Source organism: Neovison vison, chromosome 1 (assembly GCF_020171115.1).
Source record: "Neovison vison isolate M4711 chromosome 1, ASM_NN_V1, whole genome shotgun sequence".
Lineage (NCBI taxonomy): Eukaryota > Metazoa > Chordata > Mammalia > Carnivora > Mustelidae > Neogale > Neogale vison.
The window spans coordinates 57,090,013-57,113,936 of NC_058091.1; the positions used below are offsets into that span (position 1 = coordinate 57,090,013).

Genomic DNA, 23,924 nt, shown 5'->3' on the forward strand with positions numbered 1-23,924 from the left:
TCACTAGCCTTTCTGCCTACTTCTGTCTCTCAAACTCTGGACTGAGGACCAGAGTCCATTCGGGGCCAAATTTGACAAAATAAGAAAAATAGGTTGAATTTTTCAAAAAGCTAAATTTATTCATTTAAAGAACTGACCTTTATTCTGTGATTATGTCCTGGCTAATGGTATTAAAATATCCTTTAATTTAGGAAATGAAGCATTAATACAAGAGGTGCAATTTTTACTTCGTAGCACAATAAAAAGTTAGTAATCTAAGTTCTTTCTTCAGTTTTTTTGTTTTTTATTTTGTTTTGCTTTATATATACTGGTCTTTAAAATCTAAAGGTCTGAGAGTCCACAGAAAAGATTACAAAACACTGTTTTCCTGTCTCTACCCCCACGCCCAAGGCCAGGATTACAGCCATTTTCTTTGTCATAGTTCTCTTGCGCTGGTACTGGAGAGGAGCCCACGGGATGGACACTGGTGCATGGATGAGCGGATGAGAGATAACCGTCACCCAAGATTTTGAATCTCTCTATCCCGCCTGGGCTCCAATAAAGCTTCGCGACGCTTGAATCCTGGTCGTAGCTCAGTCCCTGGTAGGTAGAACCCTACAAAGGATACTAAGCTACAGAACTCTGGTGCATTGAGTTAGCAGGCAAGAAGGCCTGCGGCAGCGATCTTCAAAGATCTTCAAAGAGAGCTGCCCCGCTTCCTCCTAAGTATGACCTAATGGGAAGAGCACCGCAGGAGAAGTAAGGTATTTGGCTGCTTATCCTACAATTTAGGGAGATAAACACGCCAGTCTGCAAGGGCCCGTTTCCTCAATTCCAAAACTACGGGTCTAGGACTCCTTTCAGGGATACAAGATGCTGAAGTCCAACAAGATTTGGTAGCACTGTCAGGGAGGGCACGTGGGTCCCAGTGAAATCCCCTCGCTGGACAGGCGAAGCCCAGGACTCCCTAGACCCCACCCTCCTGCTTCTCTTCCAGCATCCGCGGGCGGTGTGCGCGACCCCGCCGAACTCGGCGTGCGCGTCCCCGCCGGGCCCGGCGTGCGCGTGTCCGCCGGGGCTGGCAGCTGCCGCCGAGACGGGGCTGGGTCCGGTGGGCGGAGCCGGGCCGAGCTGGGCGGGGCCGAGCTGGGCGGGGAGGGGCGGGGCGCGCGAGGAGGGCGGCCGCCGGGGGAGGAGGCCGAAGAGCTGGACAGGGGGAGAAAAGGCGGCGGCCGGGCGCGGTGAGAGGCCAGTAGGAGGCGGACCGCAAGGGGGTGTGGGACGCCGAGCAGCCGGGACCGCGCGGACCAGCCGAGCACGGCGTCCTCGGCAGCCAGGGCCTGGGCCGCGGTTCGGCCGCGCGGGGCGGTGAGTGTCGGGAGGCCGGCGGGGGAGGCCAGCGCGGCGCGGGCTGCGCCGGGGACAGAGGCGGCGGCCGGGCCGTGCGAGGCCTGCAGCCGGGGCGGCGGCGGCGGCGGCCGTGGGTCCCGCGGGCCGGGCCTGGGCGGAGTACAGAAGCAGCGTCCGCGGCGGCGCTGCGGGTCCCGGGCCGGCCGTCCTGGCGCGCGGAGAGGGCGTCCGCCGCGTGGGCGTCCGCGCCCGCCGTCCTGCCTGGCTGGCCGTGGAGGCGGCGGGCAAATGGCTACCCACAGCCGGGGGCCGACCCCCGTGTCACCTGGCCTGCGTGTCTGTCTGTATGCGGGGGGTCGGGGGGTGGGGGGGTGGTGGCTGAAGCGGGAGGTAAACTTGGAAAGCCCTGAGAACCCTGAAAACGCGGATTCTGTTTCCTTGTGCCTTTTCAGAACTTGGGGGTGTTTGGGGACAGATGGGTTAAAGTCCGATTGGGAGGCATCATCCGCTGTCTCCCCGGGATGAGTGAAGTTAGTAACTTTTCCATTCATGGTAGTGAGCGGATCTTCGTCTTCGCCTCCGTCCTTATTAAAGAGAAACTTCCTGATTTTCTCGATCTGAGGGGTCTGGCCATTTCCAAGTTGTTTGTGTCCCGTCCCGTGGAACGCTGCTTGGCAGGGGGCCGCAGAGTGCACGTTGAATTCAAAGTCATCTCCTTTGAGTGTGTTTTCAGCGTGTGTCTTCGTGAGACGAGAGAGAGACTGGCAGAGCAGTGTGTTGTTTACCGTGGTTCTTGTACTCCATTCCCCTCTCCTGTTTTTCTTGCTGAGCCGTGTCGCAAGTCCCTGATAAAAGATGTTTGGGAAGGAATTGACCTTTTCTTCCGTAATTACTCTGTTGACTCTGATCCAGGAGGAACCTATTTATGGGCATTCTGCTGTCAGTGTAGATGAACTTAAAACTGTTGAAACACTTTAAAACATAAAACTTCCCAAACGTTTTGAACTTTAAAATTCTTTCTTTCGCTGCATTTCAATACTGTGCTGTATCCTTTAGAGACACAGGCTATGGAAACAGATTTTGCATTTGCTCATATTTATTAAGGTTTTAGAAAGTACTCCAGTTTTCGGCTCAGGAAGGGGAAAAGAACAGCATAAAATGTACGTTTAGGATTTTTCTGAGGGTTCAGTTTTTCAGTATGCAGTTTTGGCTGAATCACTGTTCCATATGCTTAGTCACTGTTTCTTACTCCAGAAGCTTAATTAGGGATAACGTGGTGTTTTGGTAACTTTTAAGTTGCCATTTCCTTCTTATCTAGTACTTTAATGCAGTGACATAAGCTTTTTTTTGTGATTCTGGAAATGTAGGTGGGTAGAGTTTTTTGAGGGTTATCAGAGAACTGAAGTTTCCGATGTAAGCAAACTTTTATACATTCTAAGTGTGCTGGGTATTTAATTTCAACCCAGTATTTTGCTATCTCTAGCATTGGAGACTTCTGAAAAATACAAAGTATCCTAATAAAATACTTATTAAAGAGCAGTAATATTTTGAGATAATGTATATAGTTAGGTACTTTGAGGTCACCACATAGGTGTTGCTTAATGTGTGTTTACTATTTGATATACTATATTACTGAAATGTGACTTTTAATGGGATAAGCCCTATGCTATTTTTGTATGATTTTGGACACATCTTTTAACTAAGTTCCAATGATTGTATCATTAAAAGGACATTGTATTTGTAGAATTCTTTGACAAAGTCCTCAATCAAAAGGCTATATAAAATATTTAATTTCAAATTCAGTTTGATGAAATACGTGAGATTGGCATTGAGCTAATGCTTTTTACAGTGTAGATAGTTAGATAGTTAAATCAGAAAAGCATACCTCAATTAAAACCCAGTATCTGAAAATCTTTTACAAAAAGGGTATGTCTGTCTATTTATTGAGTGGATACTTTTAACATAGGTTATTTCCTCATACAGCTGCTTCTTATAAGCTTTATAAGTCTAAATGACCTGATAGAAAAAAATAATTTTACATAAAGCTTTGGGTATGTTAACGTGGCTGTTGTGTAAAGTGAAGTACATCCCTTTTCTGAGGAATACGTTGTATTCCATTAGACACGCACATAAAATATAACCCAACCTTTGTAGAGTTCTAGGTTGTTTTCACAGTAGAGTAATTGCCTCAAGGTCACAAAACTGAGATTCCTTGGAAGCCCATTCCCCAATGCCCTGCTGCCCATTTTAATAAGTCGAGTACCACCATTTGGGTGGATTATTTTTACCTGAGAATCAGTGCAAAAGGTTCTGGTCTGAGTATTAAATATTATATTATTTTAATTTCTTTTGTAAGTCTGTCATAATTTCATTTATTTAGTGGAGAACATTGCAAGTAGTTAGAACTTTCATTTTGGAATAAGTTACTCATGACCATATTTAGACTTAGAAGATATATGTTTGGATTATATCATAGCTGGAAGGGTGAAAAATTTGACAGAATTTTCCATTTAATTAGGTCATCATTCTATAAAAAGTCAGAACTATAATTTAATAAAAAGAATGTATACAGTGTAACCCATTTAGCCATTTTAGACTCATCAGGAGGGCATGTGCTTTGAGTGGAGTTTAATGATAGTGGATTTTAGATCTTGCCTAGTCACCATGATGCACCGCACCCCTCACCCCCCACCCCTTTTAAACCAGTTAAGATGTCCAGCTGAGGTTTATTATGGTCTTTAGAACTGATTGCGCTTGATCAGCAAATCAGCCAGGAGGTGTTTGTATTTAATATTAATTGTACAGTTAGTTGTATTACTCTGACTAGTACCTCCAACTATACAAAAAGGATGAGACTTGCTTAGAGGAGCTTATAGCTGATTGCTAAATGTAAAATTTCAGTCATGGACTTACTTGTGTTAACTAATTGAACAAGTCTGTCTATAGGTCCATTTCATCATCACATTGAAGCAATATTTTATTGTTTAAGTGCAGTTGCGTTTCATCTAGTACTATATGAACTGCAGTATCAGGCAGTTGGCTTATACCGCTTCCTTTTTTGAGCTTCTTAGCGCAGTACCTACTCAGGCACGTGCACATGTGTGGACACTTTCACCTCTGCTTTTCTTTTCTTTTCTTTTCTTTTTTTCTGCTTTTCTTTTTGAAGCTGATACCCTCTGTAGTCAAGTAACCAGTAACTAGAGCGCAGAGTTGATTGGGGAGTTAAAATAGTGGAGCAATATACTGGTAAATGTTTACTTCTGTGCCTTTTATGACTATTTTTTAAGATTTTAAAATAATGGAAGGTTGAAATTACCTGTCTCTGACTTCTTTTCCCTTTGACTTGCTTTTTTCATGGATGATTTATCTTAACTCTATATATAATGCTTGGAACATATAGATTTAGGTACACAGAAAATGTTTGAACACTATTATTGACTTTTTATAGCTGGTACAATAAAGTAATTTTGACTCAGTCTGATTGTGTAATACTAGGTCTGTAAGGTTGTATTTTTTCATGAAGTGTGTAGTTTTCGATGAAATAAAAAACCTCGTTTTGTTTTGGAATCCATTTAGCTGTTTCTTGTAGTATATCTCGTTCATTTATTCATATTTCTAAAATAAGTGATGCTCCAATTAGGCACAGCCTGAAATATAGGAAACACAAGAATGGATGGATGAGACAAGAGATGGCCCTGCCTCCTTCATGGAGCTTATAGTTTTCCTGTGGGGTTAGATACTAAGGGATAGTGATTTACTTAGTGTTGTGACTAGTATTACAAGGAAAAATCCAAAGTGTAATGAGCACACAGCATAATATGGGATCCATACCTTGCCTTTGGTATGTGGAAAGTAACATTTAAACTGAGACTTAAGGATTCTAGGCAGCAGTTGTGGGGAGGGGGTGCTTGTGTGTATGCATGTATCTTGGTAACAGAGGCACAGATAGCAGCAAGCTGTGTTGAGTGCTTTGGGTGACTTGACCTAGCATTTTTAAAATCATGCTAAGTTGCAGTGCTTCATTTATTTATCTTCTTAATTATTTTAATGAATCTGGAAAAATAAAGAAATGGTTTTTTGAAGGCATTATTTTTGTATATAGAAATAACTTCAAATGACAAGGCCTCCTTTCACTGTATGGGAAAATGCCATGTCTTAAAACTATTTTTACGGATTGCTTGTCACAGAGTATGAGTTGGTCAAGAATTTCTATTGGAGAAAATTGAAACTGTTGTAAAGCATTTAATCATTTACATATATTTTCTAGTCTAATGAGACTTTCCCCAGTCATTCAACTTAAATGTGAATTATAAAGATGTTATTTGGAATGTTAAGATTCTTTTTCAAAAGGGTTTAAGAAGACTTAATATTGAGGAGTTCTATAATTAAGTTTATCTTGAACTTGAAGCCTCAATTTTAGCAACATGTTTTCTAATGGGCCTGCTGTGTCACTGTTCAACTGATAAATCAGGGATGATGTTTTTAAACCCGTTTCACAGGATTTATGTGCAATTGCAAACTACCTAATGGAGGAATATTTACTCTGGTAATGATCTTGATTAGAAAAAGGATGGATCTGGAAGTTTCAAATTCTGAAGCTGAGAGTTCTATCCCCAGAATACTCTGGTTATTATCTAGTGCTTTTTCTTAACTTACTTCTTAATATATTTACTTGTAAAATGGAATTAAACTTGATTCCTGCTTTATATTGCTGTTTTGAGAATTGCTAAATTTATATTCTTATTCTGTAAGTTTATACTATTATAAATGCAAGTTATTTTAAAAGTAGTTTTAAATACTGACATTCAAAGCAAAGTTATGTGCTATTGTAATTACAAAGGACCAAAAAGATTTCTTGACCACAGGGGTGATTAAGTGTTGGAATGAACTACAAGCAAAGTTGTGTAACCTCCATTCCTCAAATAACATCTTAAAATTGGATCACCAGTTACTGAAGTGCTGCCTGTTTTCTTCAACTTTTATGAGTAAACATATCTTCTGTTGTCCATTGATCAGATATAGATTGAAGTCCCAGCTCTGCCACTTAACTAGGGAGATGACCTTAGGGGAGTCCCTTAAGCCTGTCTGAACCTCAGTTTCCTAGGGGTTGTTAAAGAGGATTATGGGACACTAAGTGAAATGGTGTATGTAAGGAGAAGTTTGGTACATAATTCGTGTGCTTTTTTCCTTCCTAAGTCTACTTCAGTAAATAAATATTGTAGCTCATTGCTGTGAATGCTTTTATTAATTTATTTTTTAAAACATTTTTCTTATTCCAAGGAGAGTAGTGTGGAACTATTTTGAAGCTTGAGAGGCCTCTGTGTCTTCCTTTCAAAGTTGTTACTGTTTTGCATTTAACTTCGCTGTTTGTAGCAGTTGCTGTTTTAAACAGTTTTGAGTTAAGTGGTGTTTTTGAATGTGTTCTGCCTGGTATGGTCATGTGATGTGCACATAACATAAAGTGTTCCTGCAAGTTATGAGAGTAGTGGTTACTTCTTTGGAACTGCTTGTATTTTTAGGTTCTCTCTTAGTAACAGTCAAGTTTATAACCCTCATCATGTGAGATGAACTCCCTCTATTTGTTGCAAAATAAGAAAGCTTCCACTGTTTTCACAATCTAAGCACTCAGTACAATTTGTCTTAATTCTTACTAACATTGCTCTTTGAACATCGGCTTAATTTACAGATGTTTCTCATCATTAGTCTGTCGTTCTTCTGTTATGACTCTTAGCATGTCTGTGTTTAACTTACAGGTTCTGTCTTAACCTATAAAATTTATGGGGTAAACATTCAGAAGTATTTAATTCATAGTTTGTAATTTTTTAAATACAATAAAAAATACAGTTTTTTGTTAAATGATGCCCTGTTCCCCATGCCTCCTCCATGCCCCCTAGCATCAGTAAGTGCCATAATATCAACTCAGAACTTTTCTACGTAATTAGTAGAGATCTATCAGTATGAGGTAGGCTTTTTTGTTATTGTTTGAGGAAAATCATCCCTGGATTGGACAAAAATAGCAATTCCGGGACTAATTAGCTTACTTTAGCCACCTGAAACTCAGATAGCATGTATGGAAAAATATGTCAGAGAGCTAGTAATCTTTTATGCACTGAAGTGAAGAAAATAGGCTAAGAATCTACTTCTTACCCAGAAAACTATTACCCATTACAGTGTAATTTAATTTGGGAAGTGTTAAGATGAATTGCTTGTCCCATGTAGGTGTAGAGATGTATAAGTAATTGAGTTATCAGTAAAGATCTGAAGTCTGGGAGAGGGATCTGGGCAAGAGGTAAGTTTTCAGCATATGGGTGGTAATTAACGCTTTTGAGAAATTGAGAGCACCCAGAGGGAATGAATAGAATGAGCAAGAAATGACATGATCCCTGGAGAAGAGGAATATTTTAGAAAATATTAATGATTAGAAAAGATTAAGGAATAGCCAAAAATAAAAATAAATATTGTAGGCTCATTGCTGTGAATGCTTTTATTTTTATTTTTTTAAAACATTAAAAAAGGTTAAAAAAAAAAGGGAGAAAACCAGGGAAATGTAACATCCTAAGGAAAGACAAGTAGTTCAAAAAGGAGGGCCTAGTCAACATAATGAGGTAAATGGCCAAGGAAGATGAAGTCTGGGAAAAAAAATGCCCTTTGAATTTAGCACCAAGGATCTCAGAGCAGTTTTAATGTCTGTTGGTCACAAGAAAGCCAGATTAGAGGGCTGAAGAGTATATGGGAGGCACGAAGCCTATTTGTTGTTTTTTTGTTTGTTTGTTTGTTTTTTAATTTCTTTTTTTTTTTTCCTGGAAGCTTGAAAATTTGGAAATATCAAAATTTGGAAATTTTTTTTCTGGAAGCTTGAAGATTTGGAAATTTTAGGAAAAAAGAGTAGTAGTAAAAGGGAGATATTGTTTTATTATTTAGGTTTTTAAAGATGAAATAATTTAAGTTTTTACTGCTCATAGGGACAAGCCAATAAAAGAAGTTGAAGATTTTAGACAAAGATACATCGAATAGGATTAATAATTATAATTAAATCAGTATATTGTGCTGATGCTTTCTCTATTTTTTTTTTTAAAGATTTTATTTATATATTTGACAGAGAGAGATCACAAGTAGGCAGAGAGGCAGGCAGAGAGAGAGAAGGAAGCAGGCTCCCTGATGAGCAGAGAGCCCGATGCGGGACTCGATCCCAGGACCCCGAGATCACGACCTGAGCCGAAGGCAGCGGCTCAACCCACTGAGCCACCCAGGCGCCCCTGCTTTCTCTATTTTTGTATAAAATTTTTCTTGATAAAAGGAAGGACCATTAGGTATCTGTAAATCCCTCCTGTTATTTTATAGATACTATTTCTCTGCTCAAACCTTTGTGAATTCCTGTTACTTAAAGTCTGAACTCGTAAGAGTAGTATATAGTACAGTCCTCATGATCTGATTTATTTCTATCATCCAGCCCCATCTCTCAGAGCTACCTAGCATTTCACCTTGTGATTCAGCAACACTAGGAAACTTGAGGTTCCCTGAACATGTTTTGCCACTTGTTTTTTTCCATTTACTTCTTCTCTTCTTTCCAATTCTTCCCTCCTATGCTTAAGATTTCCCATCTTTGAAGACTACTGTGAATTCTTCTGTAGCCCCTCCCCATAGTGATGATTATCTTCTCTGTGTTACCATTTTACTTCTGCCAGATTGATCACATAATAATGAGACATGATTTTTACTGTTCTATCTCTGACCTGCTGTAGCTCCTTCAGAGGAGATACCATGTCTGACTAATCTTTATATTGCCACACCAAACACAGTGCCTGGTAGATAGTAGTTAAACGATAAATAGGTGTTGAGTGAGTAAACAGAAGGTGTAGCCCTCAGAAGTAAGTGATTTATCCATAGTTATGAACCCATGAACTGGAGCTGGAATTTAGATTTTCTGGGTAAATTCCATGTATGTTTTAATTAAGGCTTACTATGGTGATTCGTTGTAGAAGGTATTAAGGCATATGTAGAAGGAATGATCAATAGATGAAATCTTAAATGAATTCCTATATTTAGAGGGTATAAAAAGAAAACTTATAATAGTTTTAGTTAAGTATATTCATGAAAATTCATGAAACTCAGATCATTCTCTCAGGAATATGATGATGTCAGTGTACTACGGGCACTTCAGAGTCCGTTTAGTTGAAACTAAAAATAAAAGCTAAAGCATTCTTTGAAATCTAAAAGTCAAATATGCACTAATTTGTATTTAGCATCAATTTATATACTACATAGTATACTCGAATTTAAGCATTATATTTTGAAACATTTAGCCTCTTAGGCATATTATTATATGTAAAAAATGAACTTTTGCATTGTTATTTGAAATGAGTGCTTAAGTTGTTTCAAGATGAATTGATTATATGTAAAAAAAACTTGTTAAGTATGTTTATTTTACATATATTTCTTTATGACTTGATTTTTTGTTATTCAACCATTTTAAAAATCAACCGCTTTTTGCCTAACTTCTTATCTTTTTCCCATCTCAACAACTAGAGCTGGACTGGCCATTATGGAGGAGGAGCTGCAGCACTCGCACTGTGTGAATTGTGTCAGTAGACGGTGTATGATCAGACCAGAGCCTGGGATTTCCTGTGACTTGATTGGTTGTCCATTGGTGTGTGGAGCAGTTTTCCATTCTTGTAAAGCTGATGAACATCGACTTTTATGTCCATTTGAACGAGTGCCTTGCTTAAATAGTGACTTCGGATGTCCATTTACAATGGCTCGAAATAAAGTTGCTGAACATCTAGAAATGTGTCCTGCAAGTGTGGTGTGCTGTACTATGGAGTGGAACCGATGGCCAGTTAGTTATGCAGATCGGAAATCGTATGAAAATCTAAGCAGAGATGTTGATGAAGTGGCACAATTAGATATGGCCTTGGCCCTTCAAGACCAAAGGATGCTCTTAGAATCTCTCAAAGTAGCCACCATGATGTCAAAAGCGACTGATAAAGTATCAGAATCTAGAGAACAAATCTCAGTTAAATCAAGTGTCCCAGAAATACCACATACTAATGGTTTGGTGTCTGTTGATGAAGAATCTTATGGTGCACTTTATCAAGCTACTGTAGAAACAACCAGAAGTTTGGCTGCTGCTTTAGATATCCTGAATACTGCCACAAGAGACATTGGCATGTTGAGTACAAGTCTTTGTGCTTCCCCAAATGACATGAGTGAAGAGCAAGATCCCAGAGGAAGCTTGCAGAATAGACACTTAAAAGACCAGGACCATTTTTATGAGGATGAGATAGGAGCAGTAGGTGGAATTGACCATAATGACACAAGTCTGAATGTCCAGTCTGAACAAAATGGTTCAAGTGATTTATTGTGTGACTCGAATAACAGTTCTTATGCCACATCTGCTCTTTGTAATGGCTTTTCTTTGGAAAATATATGTACACAGGCCATAGACCAAAATCAGAAATTACATGGTGATTCAAAACAAAGTAACTTAACAAATGGAGAATGTATGGCATCAGATGGCACTTCACAACCTTCCAGTTCACTTTCCGTAGCAGCACAACTTAAGGAAGTAATACCATCTGGTGCTTTGCCTAATGGCACAGTTCAGCATATCCTCATGCCAGATGATGAGGATGAAGCAGCATTGTGTTGGAGAAAAGTAGACTTAGGGGACTTGAGGAATGTGGATGTCTTATCTTTCAGTCATCCTCCTTCATTCAAATTTCTTTCTAACTCATGTTGGTCTAAACCAAAAGAAGATAAAGCAGTAGATACATCAGATTTGGAAGTTGCAGAAGATCCAATGGGCCTCCAAGGAATAGACCTAATCACAGCAGCATTGCTGTTTTGTCTAGGAGATTCTCCAGGTGGGAGGGGTATATCTGATAGTCGCATGGTTGATGTATATCACGTTGACTTTGGGACTCAGACTTTTTCGCTTCCATCTGCAATATTAGCTACAAATACAATGGTTGGGGAAATAGCTTCAGCATCAGCTTGTGATCATGCCAACCCACAGCTTTCAAATCCAAGTCCTTTTCAGACACTTGGCCTGGATTTAGTATTGGAATGTGTTGCTAGGTACCAACCCAAGCAGCGTTCAATGTTTACATTTGTTTGTGGACAGTTATTTAGAAGAAAAGAATTTTCTTCACATTTTAAGAACGTGCATGGTGACATTCATGCTGGACTCAATGGCTGGATGGAACAGAGGTGTCCTTTAGCATATTATGGTTGTACCTATTCTCAGCGTAGATTTTGTCCATCAACACAAGGAGCAAAGATTATACATGACCGCCACTTGAGGTCATTTGGAGTTCAGCCATGTATATCTACAGTATTAGTAGAGCCTGCTAGAAACTGTGTGTTGGGATTGCATAGTGACCATCTAAGTAGTCTTCCTTTTGAGGTCCTACAACATATTGCAGGCTTTCTAGATGGCTTCAGTTTATGCCAGCTCTCATGTGTATCCAGGTTAATGAGGGATGTGTGTGGCAGCCTGCTTCAGTCTCGTGGAATGGTCATACTGCAGTGGGGAAAAAGGAAGTATCCAGAAGGAAATTCATCATGGCAAATAAAAGAAAAGGTTAGTTTAATCTTAACCACATCACCCCCATATTTGATATATAGTAGACACTTAATGTTGTAGAATCAGTAAAATTAAGACCTTGTTGCAAAATTGACCACCCTTAAAACTTACACTTTAATCTGACAGACATTTTTAAAAATAATGATTAATGAAAGACTGGGTTTGAGTAGTTTGTCATAATCATGTATTTATTGCAGACATCCTAATACTAGGTTCTAATCTAACATGGCCACAGCCACTTCTGTTTTTTTCATACTGCTTTTCTATACTCAGTTCTTCTGTAACAGTTCCTTTTGAGTCCATGTTAACCATCTTCCAGTTTGAGCTCCATCTGAGATGTTTTCATCATAGGACAACGGAGGAAGCAAGGAGAAGGTTTTCTCCTGCTTACAATTGGCAGTTTCTCTGCATTCCTAGCAACTTTCTTAGAACTTAGTTATTTCAGGGAGAAAGAAAAGTTATAACTGCTGCTACTGGTAAGTGAGCGGTGGAGTATTTGGAGACTAGAAAACATGAGGATGTGGATATGTGTTAGGTTGAAGTGAGGAAAGAGTGGGATACTTGGATTTGATATTGTGGCAGGGGGTTTAGGTTAGAAAGTACAAGAGAGTGTTGCATATTGGAGGCTTGAGGAGATTTAGGAAGCTTGGAGATTTAGGCAGATCTGGGAGCAAGTCTTGGGTCCACCATTTTCTTTTGTGAAAATCCACTTTTGCACTTATTATTATTAGTAGTAGTATCATATTTATAAATAATCTCTACACCCAGCATGGGGCTCAAACTCACAACCCTGAGATCAAAATTTGCATGCTCTACTGACTGAGCCTGCCAGGCACCCCTGCTTTTGCCCACCTTATGTTTGAGGCACTGTCTAGTAGAAACTAGAAGGCACTATAAATATCTTTTATTTCAGGAGTTTTTAATATTAGAACATTTATAATATGACATTTTGCATTTTATAAAGTAGAAAAAATTTGGTAAATTGCACCTTGATTGCGCAAGGTTCATATTTCTGAATACTTTGTTCTTACCACCCTTAGGTTTTTTCTGACTTTTACTCACTGCTCCAATTCTTCAGAATTCTACATTTTCTGTGTTTTTCTGAAGCTTTCACCAACAAATGAACACCCTATTTATTTTATGATTTTTTTTTTCCTAAATAGGAATTTTGGTGGCAGGAAGTTCCATACTTGCTGTGTATATGTATGTATACACATACAGAGGACTTGGTTTCTTTCTTCATTTGGGATGGGATACTCCAAGCATAGTATTATTTTTGTCCTTGCCCACTAGTATTGACCTGTGGGGTGAAATGTTTTCTGGGGATTCTATTTCTGTAGGAAATCTCATCTACTCTTGAAGTTTAAATTGCCATCATTTATACAGGTTACTTACACATCTATATCCTGGCCACTTTCTCCTGACCTCCAGAGGATTAAATATAAGTATCTGCTCTTGATTATCTCACAGCTTCATCAAACTCAGCATGTCCAACCCACTTCACATCTTTATCCCCCCCTTTTTCTTTTAAGATTTATTTATTTTATTTTAGAGAGCTTGCATGCACAGTGGAGACGGGCAGAGGGAGAGAGAGAATCTCAGGTAGACACTTGGCTGGGTGCGGAGCCCAATGTAGAGCTCAGTCTCACCACCTTGAGATCATGACCTGAGCCAAAATCAGAGCCAAAATCAGATGGTCAACTGACTGAGCCACCCAGGTGCCTCTCTGTCCCTCTTTATCTCAGCAAGTGGTGGGGAGCCTGGGTGGCTCAGTCATTTAAGGGTCTGCCTTTGGCTCAGGTCATGATCTCTAGATCCTAGGAGTAAGCTCTGCATCAGGTATGTCAGGCTTCCTGCTCAGCGGGGAGTCTGCTTCTCTCAGTCTCTCTCTGTCTCTCCTCCTCTGCCACTACCCACTGCTCATTTTTCTCTGTCTCGCTCTCAAATAAACAAAATCTTAAAAAGAGAAAAAAAAAAAGCTGGGAAAAAGCTTGATTTAAAAAAAAAAAAATGTCGACAAGTGGCATTATCTATCAAATTGCCTAAACTAGGAATTTGGGAATTAGGGTGGACTTCTTTTTTTTTCCCCTTTATTTTCATATATAGGTAATCCTAATATTCTCTTGAGTCTCCCTTCTTCATACCTCTCAGGTTTGCTTTACTGTTTCCACGGCCATTTACCTAACTCTCTCCCCTTCATCTCTCTCTTGATTACCACAAGATCCTAATGGGATTTCTGTTCCTAACTGGACCCTTCTCCAACATACTCTCTACATAAGGACTAGAGTTTTAAATATTTTCTTAAATACAGTTCTTACACTGTAGTGTTTAAAAACTAATGTTTGTTCATTGCACTGGGACAGAGAAAGACTCCCTAATGAACCTTTAAGAATTTTTATAATCCTGTCCTTACTTACCTCCTTAGTTTCCTCTTGTCCCTTTATATTCCATCTATGTTGATGTACTTAGTTTCCTGATGTTTTCTTTCTGACTTCTTGCCTTAAGGCCTTTGAATGTGCTGTCTCTAATATAGTAACTACATCTGAGCATTTGCAATATGCTGGGCATTGTGCTGATAAACGTTGTACTTCTGTTTACCTGTTTCATCTACTGTCTCTATTTTATGGATGAAGAAACCAAAGTTTAAAGAGATGAAGTAACTTGTCCAACTAATTGATGGATTCACACCTAGGGAACCTGTCTCTGGAGCTTGTGATCTTCATCTTCTCACTACATATCCTGCTCACTCTACAGATCTTCAGGAAGCCTTCTAGAACCCTACCCTGAAGCTTTTAGGGAGGTGTACAGCTCTGGTTTATGTGGTGCCCCATTCTCTTCCCCTACTCTGTATACCCCTGCTAGAGTACTCTCCAGGCAGTTTGTAATTCACTGATGAATTACCGGTTTCGTTAGACTGTAAGTTCCTTGAAAAGTGAGACTCTCTGGGAACCAAAATATCCACTGCCTAGAACAGCACTGCCATATAGTGGGCACTAAGTAAGTACCTGAGGAATACTTCTGAAAGAAAAATTGGCCCATTACTAAGAAGCCTTGCATCAGGAGACGGGAATCCTCCATTTTTTTCTGAGTTTGTTTCACCAGACTCTTGTGGAAATTGGGAGGCTGTCTGTCACCATGAAATCGCTCATGAATTTGTTCTGCTGAGGCTTAACAGAACTCCTCATTCTTCCTATAGTTTCATAGGTATAGGGGATTGTAAGGGAGGCTAGCAATATTTGTAATCTGTTGGTAGCTACTCTCTAGACCTTCATGGACTCCTGAGAAAGAACTCCACAGGAGGTGTAATTGATGGATAACCCTAAGGAATATAGGGAGTAAGTACCCTTTGTGTGGAACAGTGGTGATTTCTATCGCCCGCTGAAAAGTAAAAGTGTTCCCACGGAATTGGAAGACATCTAGTCTTCCTTGGAAGGCATTGCTCTCCTTGCCTGAGAAGCTCTGAGTGCTGAGGGCTTTCCTCAAATTCATAGCCACTTTCTAGCGTATCTGCTGTTTACTGTGCTTTTAGTGTGCTCTACCATTTCCTTGTTGATGAGCTTAGCTAGGATGCCTAGGACTGATCTATCCCATTCATACTTGTTACTTGCGTCTGTCCTCCATTCATGCTTATTTCCTGTGTTCAGATTGCTTTAGATTTAGAATTGTAAAGATGAGAAGGGGCCACAGCTGTCATTGCTGAACTAATAAGATGACATTGTTTCAAGGCTTGGAGCTGCTGAGTGGGTAAAAGGGGAGGTAGCTCATATTTTTACCAACAGATACATGAATAGGGATAGCAGGTGAATTTTTGCCTAGAAATGCATTTTACAATGATTTGGAATTAAATAAGATTGATATTACAAAAGTGTTTTATGTAAATTTTCAGAAACATTTTGAATAAATTGAGTACTGGTATTCATGAATATTACTAAGTACTTTTGGTACTTATAAATGGTGGAGTGATAAGGTACCTTGGTATAGTATTAGTGTATTTTTAAAAAAAGATTTTACTTACTTGTTTGAGAGAGGGTGAGCCCCGGGGGGTTAAGGGAGGGGAGTGAGGGGGCCATGTGAATAGGGGGAGAGGCAAAGGGAAAGGGAGAAGCAGAAACAGTCTATGCTGAACAGGGAGCCCAATGCAGGGTTGGGCTCTGCAACCCAGGTTGGGTTGGAGATCATGACCTGAGCCGAAGGCAGATGTTTAACTGATTGAGCTACCCAGGCATCCCTACAAGGTTATGATTTTTAAAGAATTGCTTAGGAGCAGCTAGGTGGCTCAGTCAGTTAAGCGTTTCACTTAGGCTCAGTTCTGGAATCGAGGTCTATATTGGGATCTGTGTGCTCAGCTGGGGAGTCTGCTTGTGTCTCTCCCTCTCCCTCTATTCACATACTGTCTCTCTCTCTTTGTCTTCTCAAATAAATGACTAAATCTTTTAAAAAAAAATTGCTTAGTAAGCCAAGTTGGATGTCATTTTTAATGTTGACTTTTGCTTTTTATTTCTTTCTTTTTGGTTACTGCATTTATTGCAGTTATAATGTCATAGAAGTGATTATCCTGCAAATGTTTGATAAACAGATCTGCCTCCAAATGGATTTACTCCTTTTCAGTTTTGTAGCTAACTGCTTGGACCTTTATGTTGGATATTTCTCAAACAGTAGAAACGTTTGCAGTTGGGAGTAAGAAGTGTATTTTGATTGTTATAAATTGACTTGTTTAAATCTGAAGTAGAATTTTCTTTTAGGTATGGCGATTCAGTACTGCATTTTGTTCTGTTAATGAATGGAAATTTGCTGACATCCTAAGCATGGCTGACCACTTGAAGAAATGCAGTTACAATATTGTAGAGAAACGAGAGGAAGCAATCCCATTGCCGTGTATGTGTGTGACACGAGAACTCACTAAAGAGGGACGTTCACTTCGCTCAGTTTTAAAACCTGTACTTTAAAAACTGTAACTCCACTTATGCATACATGCAAACACCTAGTATAATTTCTTTGTAATATGTGACACTTTATTAATGTATTAAAGATTACAACTAGCTAAATTTATTGCCACTATGTATATAATGTTTTGAAGTGACATATATTTTTATAAAGTACTGTTTAGTTGGAAACAAGTTGCCTTAATGTTTGAAATGTGTGAAATTTTTGGAACTTGCTGGACAGGGTGATTTTAATTTTTAGCTGCATAATTTCCAGAATTAGTATTTTTAATGGTGTGCATATTTTGGTTTTTAAATCTTTTGTTTCTTAAACTAACAAGATCCTGACCAAACATTTGTCCCTCATGTTTTCTGTGGGTTATAACCTGCGCATTCAGAAAGCAAAACTTAGATTCAAATTTTTTCAGCATAGGTTTTTCAGATAAAGACATTCAATTGCTTAAGGACTGCCCTAAGATCATTATAAGATTTTTATTTTCTAGTGCTCCCCTTATAGGATTGTGGATACCTAGATGATCTTTAATATGTATCTATGTAATATTTAAAATCATGATTAATGTTTGGTAGTGCATTTATCATGTTAAAAATACCCACAAAAGTGTTTTCACCTTATGTGTTTGCAACTCTCATACAGAGAGTGACCATGGGCAACTTCCTTTTTTGTTAGATACCACATCCAAAGACTTACAGCAGTGTGTTTTATGACAGGTTAAAGTGAAAACTGACAAAATGCCTGTGAATTTATTATACTTTGAAACTGTTCATGTTATGATATATTTGCAAGGTTTTTGATATTTGGAAAGAAGAAAATATACCTCATATAAAAGTTCAGATTGGGCATATTGTGTGAATAAATTTCAAATATTTAGAATGCAAAGGGCTTTCTTTCCTAAGTATTTAGAATTTTTGCCTTTTTATGTCTATAAAATCACAACTAATGTCTATAAAATCACAACTATATTGTTTTAAGATGTTTAAGAATGTGAAATTTGGTATCTTTGTTAGATGACAATCATGAAATTGAGAAACCTGTCTTGGTTGACAATCTCCTTAAAACATTTCCAGGTTTCTACTGTTTCTCAAACAGTAGAAACGTTTGCAGTTGGGAGTAAGAAGTGTATTTTGATTGTTATAAATTGACTTGTTTAAATCTGAAGTAGAATTTTCTTTTAGGTATATTTAGACTTCTCACCAAGAGAGTAAGAATTGCATCTTTGTGTAAAGATCAAGATATAAGAGAAAAATATTCAAAGTCCTATTCTTGAAGTATTCTATTATAGTTTTCAAATTGATTTACACTATTATTAACCTGATGTGGTCAGTTCAAAAAATGAATATATCAGTTATTTAGAAATAAATCGCAAAGATGGGGAACACTTAATTTGTTTTAAGTAACTTCTGGTATTTGGTAGTCTGAAATGGTGACAAGTTACCTTGCTATACAATATCAAACTTCTAGTGTGTCTTCTCTTCCTACATTGGTCCCTGAGAATGCTTTTTGTTAACTAGGGTAACAATATTATGGCAGTCAGATTGGGCAGAGGTGTTCCTTGGGTAATAGAAGGGAACTCTGATCTGCTTTTGACTTCTTTAGTTGGGTCAAGCCCTTATTACAGTTGAAAATATAGCACTAAAAACTAATCAATTGTTTTGCCTCTCCTGTCATTTCAGTTACTAGGATAATTATTTCTCAGTGCTTAAACTTGGAACTGTGAGGTTGAATTATATAAATAATCTATTTCTGAAAAAGTCAGAAATAAGATCAAATACTGTAAAATATAACTGCCTTTTAAAGTTTTGCTGAAGAATGTGGTTAGGATAGCACAAACATTAACTTTGTTCTGTTGTCGTGCTTCTTTGGTTTTTAAGTTCAGACTTCTTGTTTCTACACTGGATCATGAGATATTTAAGTTTTCCACCTTATATTTCTTTTACACATCTTTGGCTGTTTTCTTTTTTGTTTGTTGTGCCACCATACAATTTTGTTAAAATGTTTTCTTTGTGCAACATTTGTTCAAATTCTAATAAAATTAATATTTTCCCTTTATGTGGCTCAGTAACTTTAAAGGAAAAATTTTGATATAAATAAAAATTTAATACTTGTTTGACAGATTCCACACACAGTGTTTCTAAGTAGATTTTCTGCATGTAATTGGAGTTGTTTGTTGATTATCATTTCTCACCCATGTTTTACTGGTGAGCATTCCTTTTTTTTTTTTTTTTAATATGGAAAACTCATTAGTTAACTTTCTGTGCCCCTTTAGTGTTTTCCTGAAAGTAGTCCCATTTAGGGGTATTGAAAGACTGACGAGTTTCTGGCAATATTGTTTTTCTAAAACTTGTAATGGGAACAATCTATCTAGCCTTTTTTTTTTTTTTTTTTTTAAGATTTTATTTATTTGGCAGAGAGAGATCCCAAGTAGGCAGAGGGGCAGGCAGGGAGAGAGGGGGGTAGAGGGAGGCTCTCTGCTGAGCAGAGAGCCCGATGTGGGGCTCGATCCCAGGACCCTGAGATCATGACCTGAAGGCAGAGGCTTAACCCATTGAGCCACCCAGGTGCCCCTCTATCTAGCCTTTTAAGTGTGAAACGGTTTGTATGTCAATTAAGTTAATTATCATTTGAGAGGTCTTTGTTGATTTGTTAGTTTTTTTCATTTCGTTTTGTTTTAAGATTTTATTTATTCATTTGAGAGAGCACAGAGGGAGAGTGAGAAGGAGAAGCCTACTCCCTACTGAGCAGAGAGCCTTCTGCAGGACTTGATCCCAAGACCCTGGCTCAACAACCTGATCCACCCAGGCTCCTCGTGATTTCTTAGTTTTTTCCTAACCAACAAGATAAAGGGCAAGTATTAGGATGGAAGACAGTATCTGTATTCACTTTTATCTGCTGCCTCCTTTGCTAGAACTGCATGTCTTTCTCTCTTGAGAGTGGACTCTTGCTTGTTCGCTCTCTCCCTCTCCCTCTTTTTCTCTCTCTCACCCTCTCTTTCCATTAATTTAATAACTACAGCCTCCAGTGTCACCTTTTATATACTTTTCTCTCTCTCTTCCCCTCTCTTCATCTCTCTCTGCAATTGCCTTTTGAGACTCACAGATCCCTTACAGTAGAGGTTCCCAGAATGTGGTCCCTGAGCCAGTAGCATCAGCATCACCCTGGAATTTGTTAGAAATGCAGATTCTTGGGTCTCTCTATAGACTTAACCAGAAACTTGGGGTGGAAAACAGTAATCTGCTTTAACAAAGGACTTCATGGGATTCTGATGCACAGTGAAGTATGAGAACTTAGAGAAGAGCCTAGGACATGCCAGTCCTCCTGAATGATGTGGTATTAGAGTGGCTATGTATATACACACATGTATATTACAAAATTAAGAGTAGTGGTAATTTATGAATGGTTATGATGTATGTTGTCTCAGTCTTACAGCTATATGACAAAATACATTGGGTACCATGGTGGCTGGACATTTTTTTAAAAACTAGCATTTACTAGTATTTAAAATTTACTGTTATTACTAGTATTTCATTTGCATTTCTTCTGTTCAAAGTGAATTTCAGTGCAACTTATAGTTCATTAGCATTAAGCTTTAGATTAGCCGTCATTCTCACTCTTGTTGAATGGTTGTAGAGTCATGTGAACATAATAGATTTCTAGGATAAAAAGAGTAGAAGTACACAAACACTGGGTTAAATCCCTACAAAAATATTTGTAAGAATCCTTCCAACTCAACCTAAAGGTTGAGTTCCTGGCTTATCAGAAGTATATAAGTATATAATCTTTTTTGGTCTTTGACCCTGTGCTACATATCCTATCAATATAGTTGCTATTATTAACTATCCCCTGACAATGGATACTGAGATCTTAGCAACTTTGAAGATAATGAAATTTTCAACAAAACGTACATATCCCTTGAAAATATGGTAGTTTATATTACTGTATTGATAACATATTGTTAACCTCTAGCAATCTAAATGTAGTTTTTGGCATTTAGAAGCAAAATAGATTTCTTCATATATTGCATCCTAACCTAAAAAGACATAGGATTTATTAATATTAAAAATTTGCCAAGGAATAATTATACAAACATTAAATAATGTGTTTCATGCATGTCACACCATATTAGAATGTGATGTGACCTAGGACCTCCAGAGGCGGATGTTCAGAATTGCAGTAGAAGAAAACAATTGCCCTCATTCTCTCAGTAGACTGGATGAAGTCTTTTGATGAAAAGAATTTCACTGATAAGTGTCCGGCTGGTTGTCTACTGCTGTAAGTAGTTTCACTTAACACGCTTATGAGACCTAGAAAGTAAGAGAATATTAGTTATCCCTTTAAAGAAAATCAACTTGTCAATGATTCATCCACTGTATTTAATGTAATTCAGTGATGGGTTTAGTTAGGTTTTGATCTAAATCTGAATTTCAAATAAGTTTCGAGGTATGTTAGTAAGGATAGACCAACTTTAGTAAACTTTGTTCTAAATAAAAGATGATGGATGGTTTCTTCCTAGCGTCACCTTTTGTGTAATTATTTTCTTTGATTTAAAAGATCAAAGTTAGTTCAAAAGATAAAAGCTCCTATTTTAATGATGAAAAAACTGAGGCACTCAACACTGAGGTACTGATGACTGGGGGTATTTCAGAGAAATGTTCACTTTTCTACTTTACTAATGAAAGAGAAGGGATAGTTAGATATAAGGAAATTACTTTGGAAAATATTGTTGCCTACAATACTTGATTCCTAATATGTATTTTGGAAAGAAATATTGGGTAATATCAAGAGGGAAAAAGGTAGAAATAAATTAAGTATGGATGTTGTTCTGAAAATCCTTCATAAAAACTGGGTCTTTTGCTGAGTTTTTACAATTATTTTTTTGTATCTGTGATTGATAAAATTCTATAAATTTATTGTTTATTACATATATTTATTTGCATATATAATCTTCATATATTGGCTAAGTAGATTTTGATATATCTTGAGATAAGTTAATGAAGATACATCTTCAGGTGCTTTATTTTCTATCTTAGAACATTTCAGAACTGACATTTTGTATTCAGAATGCTTGACATTCAAATGTGTTATTTGGGGATTGACTTTTCATTAATAACTACACAGAAATAGGTTATCAAGATGCTTCATAAATGTGCTCTATAGAAATACAGTAAAAGGTCATTGATATGAATCTCCTGTTTTTTGTTTTTTTCTTTTTGACATGCTGGTCTGAGTATTGTTCATTATGAAGAAAAGCATTTCTGAAGCAAAACTAACAACATAAGTATGTTTCTTTTCACTAACACCAAAGATTTTAAGCATCCCCTAACTCATTTTTTTAATCTAATTGCATGCAAGTATTGTGACAGGAAATGGTTCTTCAATACATAGCTAGTTTAGTGGTGATAATATTGTGTGTTTGAAAGTAATAAAACAGCATTTATGTTGAACTCTTTAAGACTGACCAACTCACCAAATCAAATTATCCTTTCCCAGGAAAAGCAAATTCATCAGGTTTAATTTTTATGTTTTTCTAATATAAATTGCTAGAATTATTTTTTTCTCAGACAAGATTCTTTAACAGATAAATAGGTTGATGTATGTGTTGCTTCATTCTTTGGCAAAGGAGCTGATTAGAGTTAGCTTTCCCAGCCCCTTTCAGTCAAAGAGTAGCATTGTTATATTATTATTCATTGATCTAAGATAAAAACAGTAGCAATAATGTGTGTTACTGCTCAAAAGATTGAAGTTGAAGATAGGAGATCCTGCCCTTTGCTGCCTTCCTGGAATTTTATTTTCACTGAAATCCTCTTTTCCATGTTGATTGTCATTACTTCTTTTTTATGCTATGACTTCAATTTTCTGACCTGGTGATCAAAATAACCTAGATGAAGTACACAGAGTTTTAAAAAACTTGTTCTAATCAGCATATGTTGAGTAGTTTTGGTCAGTAAGTTTAGATTTGATTAAATAACATATTCCGCTTCTTTTAAAGTCTCAGCTCACAAATTTGTAGTGTTAAAAAACTGAAGTATCAGCATTCAGGTTTAACTATTTAATTCAAAGAAATCACGCTGTTGAAATGGAAACAATCATAAGTATAACATCTGTTCCAGAGTAGAATTACCCAGTGAATAATTATGTCAAGTGGGTGTCTTTTATATCAATTGATAACTTTAAAAACTCTGACTTATATTAGAAAGATTTGAAGTAGAGAATGGTATTGATCCCCTACAACATTCCAATAGCTTTGTGATTAAAAACTCTGACATAAAGAAATAAACTGCTTTGAATGGTTAATAATTCAGTGGAAATGAATTCTCAAGATTCTTGTGCTGCATGTAAAATGTTAAAATTATATTGTTCACTTGATCAGTGTTTAAACACGAATCAATCCTAAAAACTTGAATGCATTCTGAAAGGTAATTGCACTGACTCATTCACTTACTTACCTCGGTTGTCATTTAGATTCCAGTATATCTGTTATTCCCCTGATTTACATTGATAGTTGGTTTTTCCTTAAATGCTAAGGGATACAGTATTTCTCGAAAAATATGCTAAGTGAAAGAAGCTAGATACAAAAGGCCACAAATTGTGATTCCATTTATGTGAAATATCCAGAATAGTTAAATCCATTGAGATTAATGGTTGCTAGGGGCTGGTGGGGAGGGGTGGGGATCGTGGGAGGTGACTGCTTAATGGGTACTGGTTTTGTTTTAGTAATGAAAATATTCTAGAACAAGATAATATTGATTATACAACATTGTGAATGTACTAAATGCCACTGAATTGTACACTTTAAAATGGTAAGTTTTATGTTATATATATTTAACTACAATTGCAAAGTGGAAGTAATTTGCAGTTATTACAAAAGCCAAAAATTACCTTGTTCTCAAGGTTTATGAAGTGCTCAAATATGGTTTAGAATTAATTTATAGCATTAACAATGTGATGGATTTATTCAGGTAAAGGTCCTAATGAAACTCGTGAATCCCATCACAGAAGTATGGCTAACAAAAGCAGAAATAAAGTTGTAATTCATCACAATTTATTTTAATACAATTTGGACTGTGAGCAA

At 37.6% G+C, this 23,924-nt stretch overlaps 1 protein-coding gene across 2 annotated transcripts; it reads left to right on the forward strand.

Moving 5' to 3' along the window:
* The first annotated feature begins 1,223 nt into the window (after positions 1 to 1,223).
* FBXO30 (F-box protein 30) lies at positions 1,224 to 17,688 on the forward strand. Of its 2 annotated transcripts, none has more exons than XM_044247129.1 (3): positions 1,224 to 1,347; positions 9,856 to 11,911; positions 16,657 to 17,688. In XM_044247129.1, the coding sequence occupies exons 2-3, from the start codon at positions 9,872 to 9,874 to the stop codon at positions 16,858 to 16,860; spliced, it is 2,244 nt and encodes a 747-aa protein (XP_044103064.1). In that variant the 5' UTR covers positions 1,224 to 1,347; positions 9,856 to 9,871; the 3' UTR covers positions 16,861 to 17,688. The 2 variants fall into 2 exon arrangements, with proteins under 2 accessions (XP_044103064.1, XP_044103065.1); XM_044247130.1 differs by having other exon boundaries at positions 16,644 to 16,780.
* The last annotated feature ends 6,236 nt before the right edge of the window (positions 17,689 to 23,924 follow it).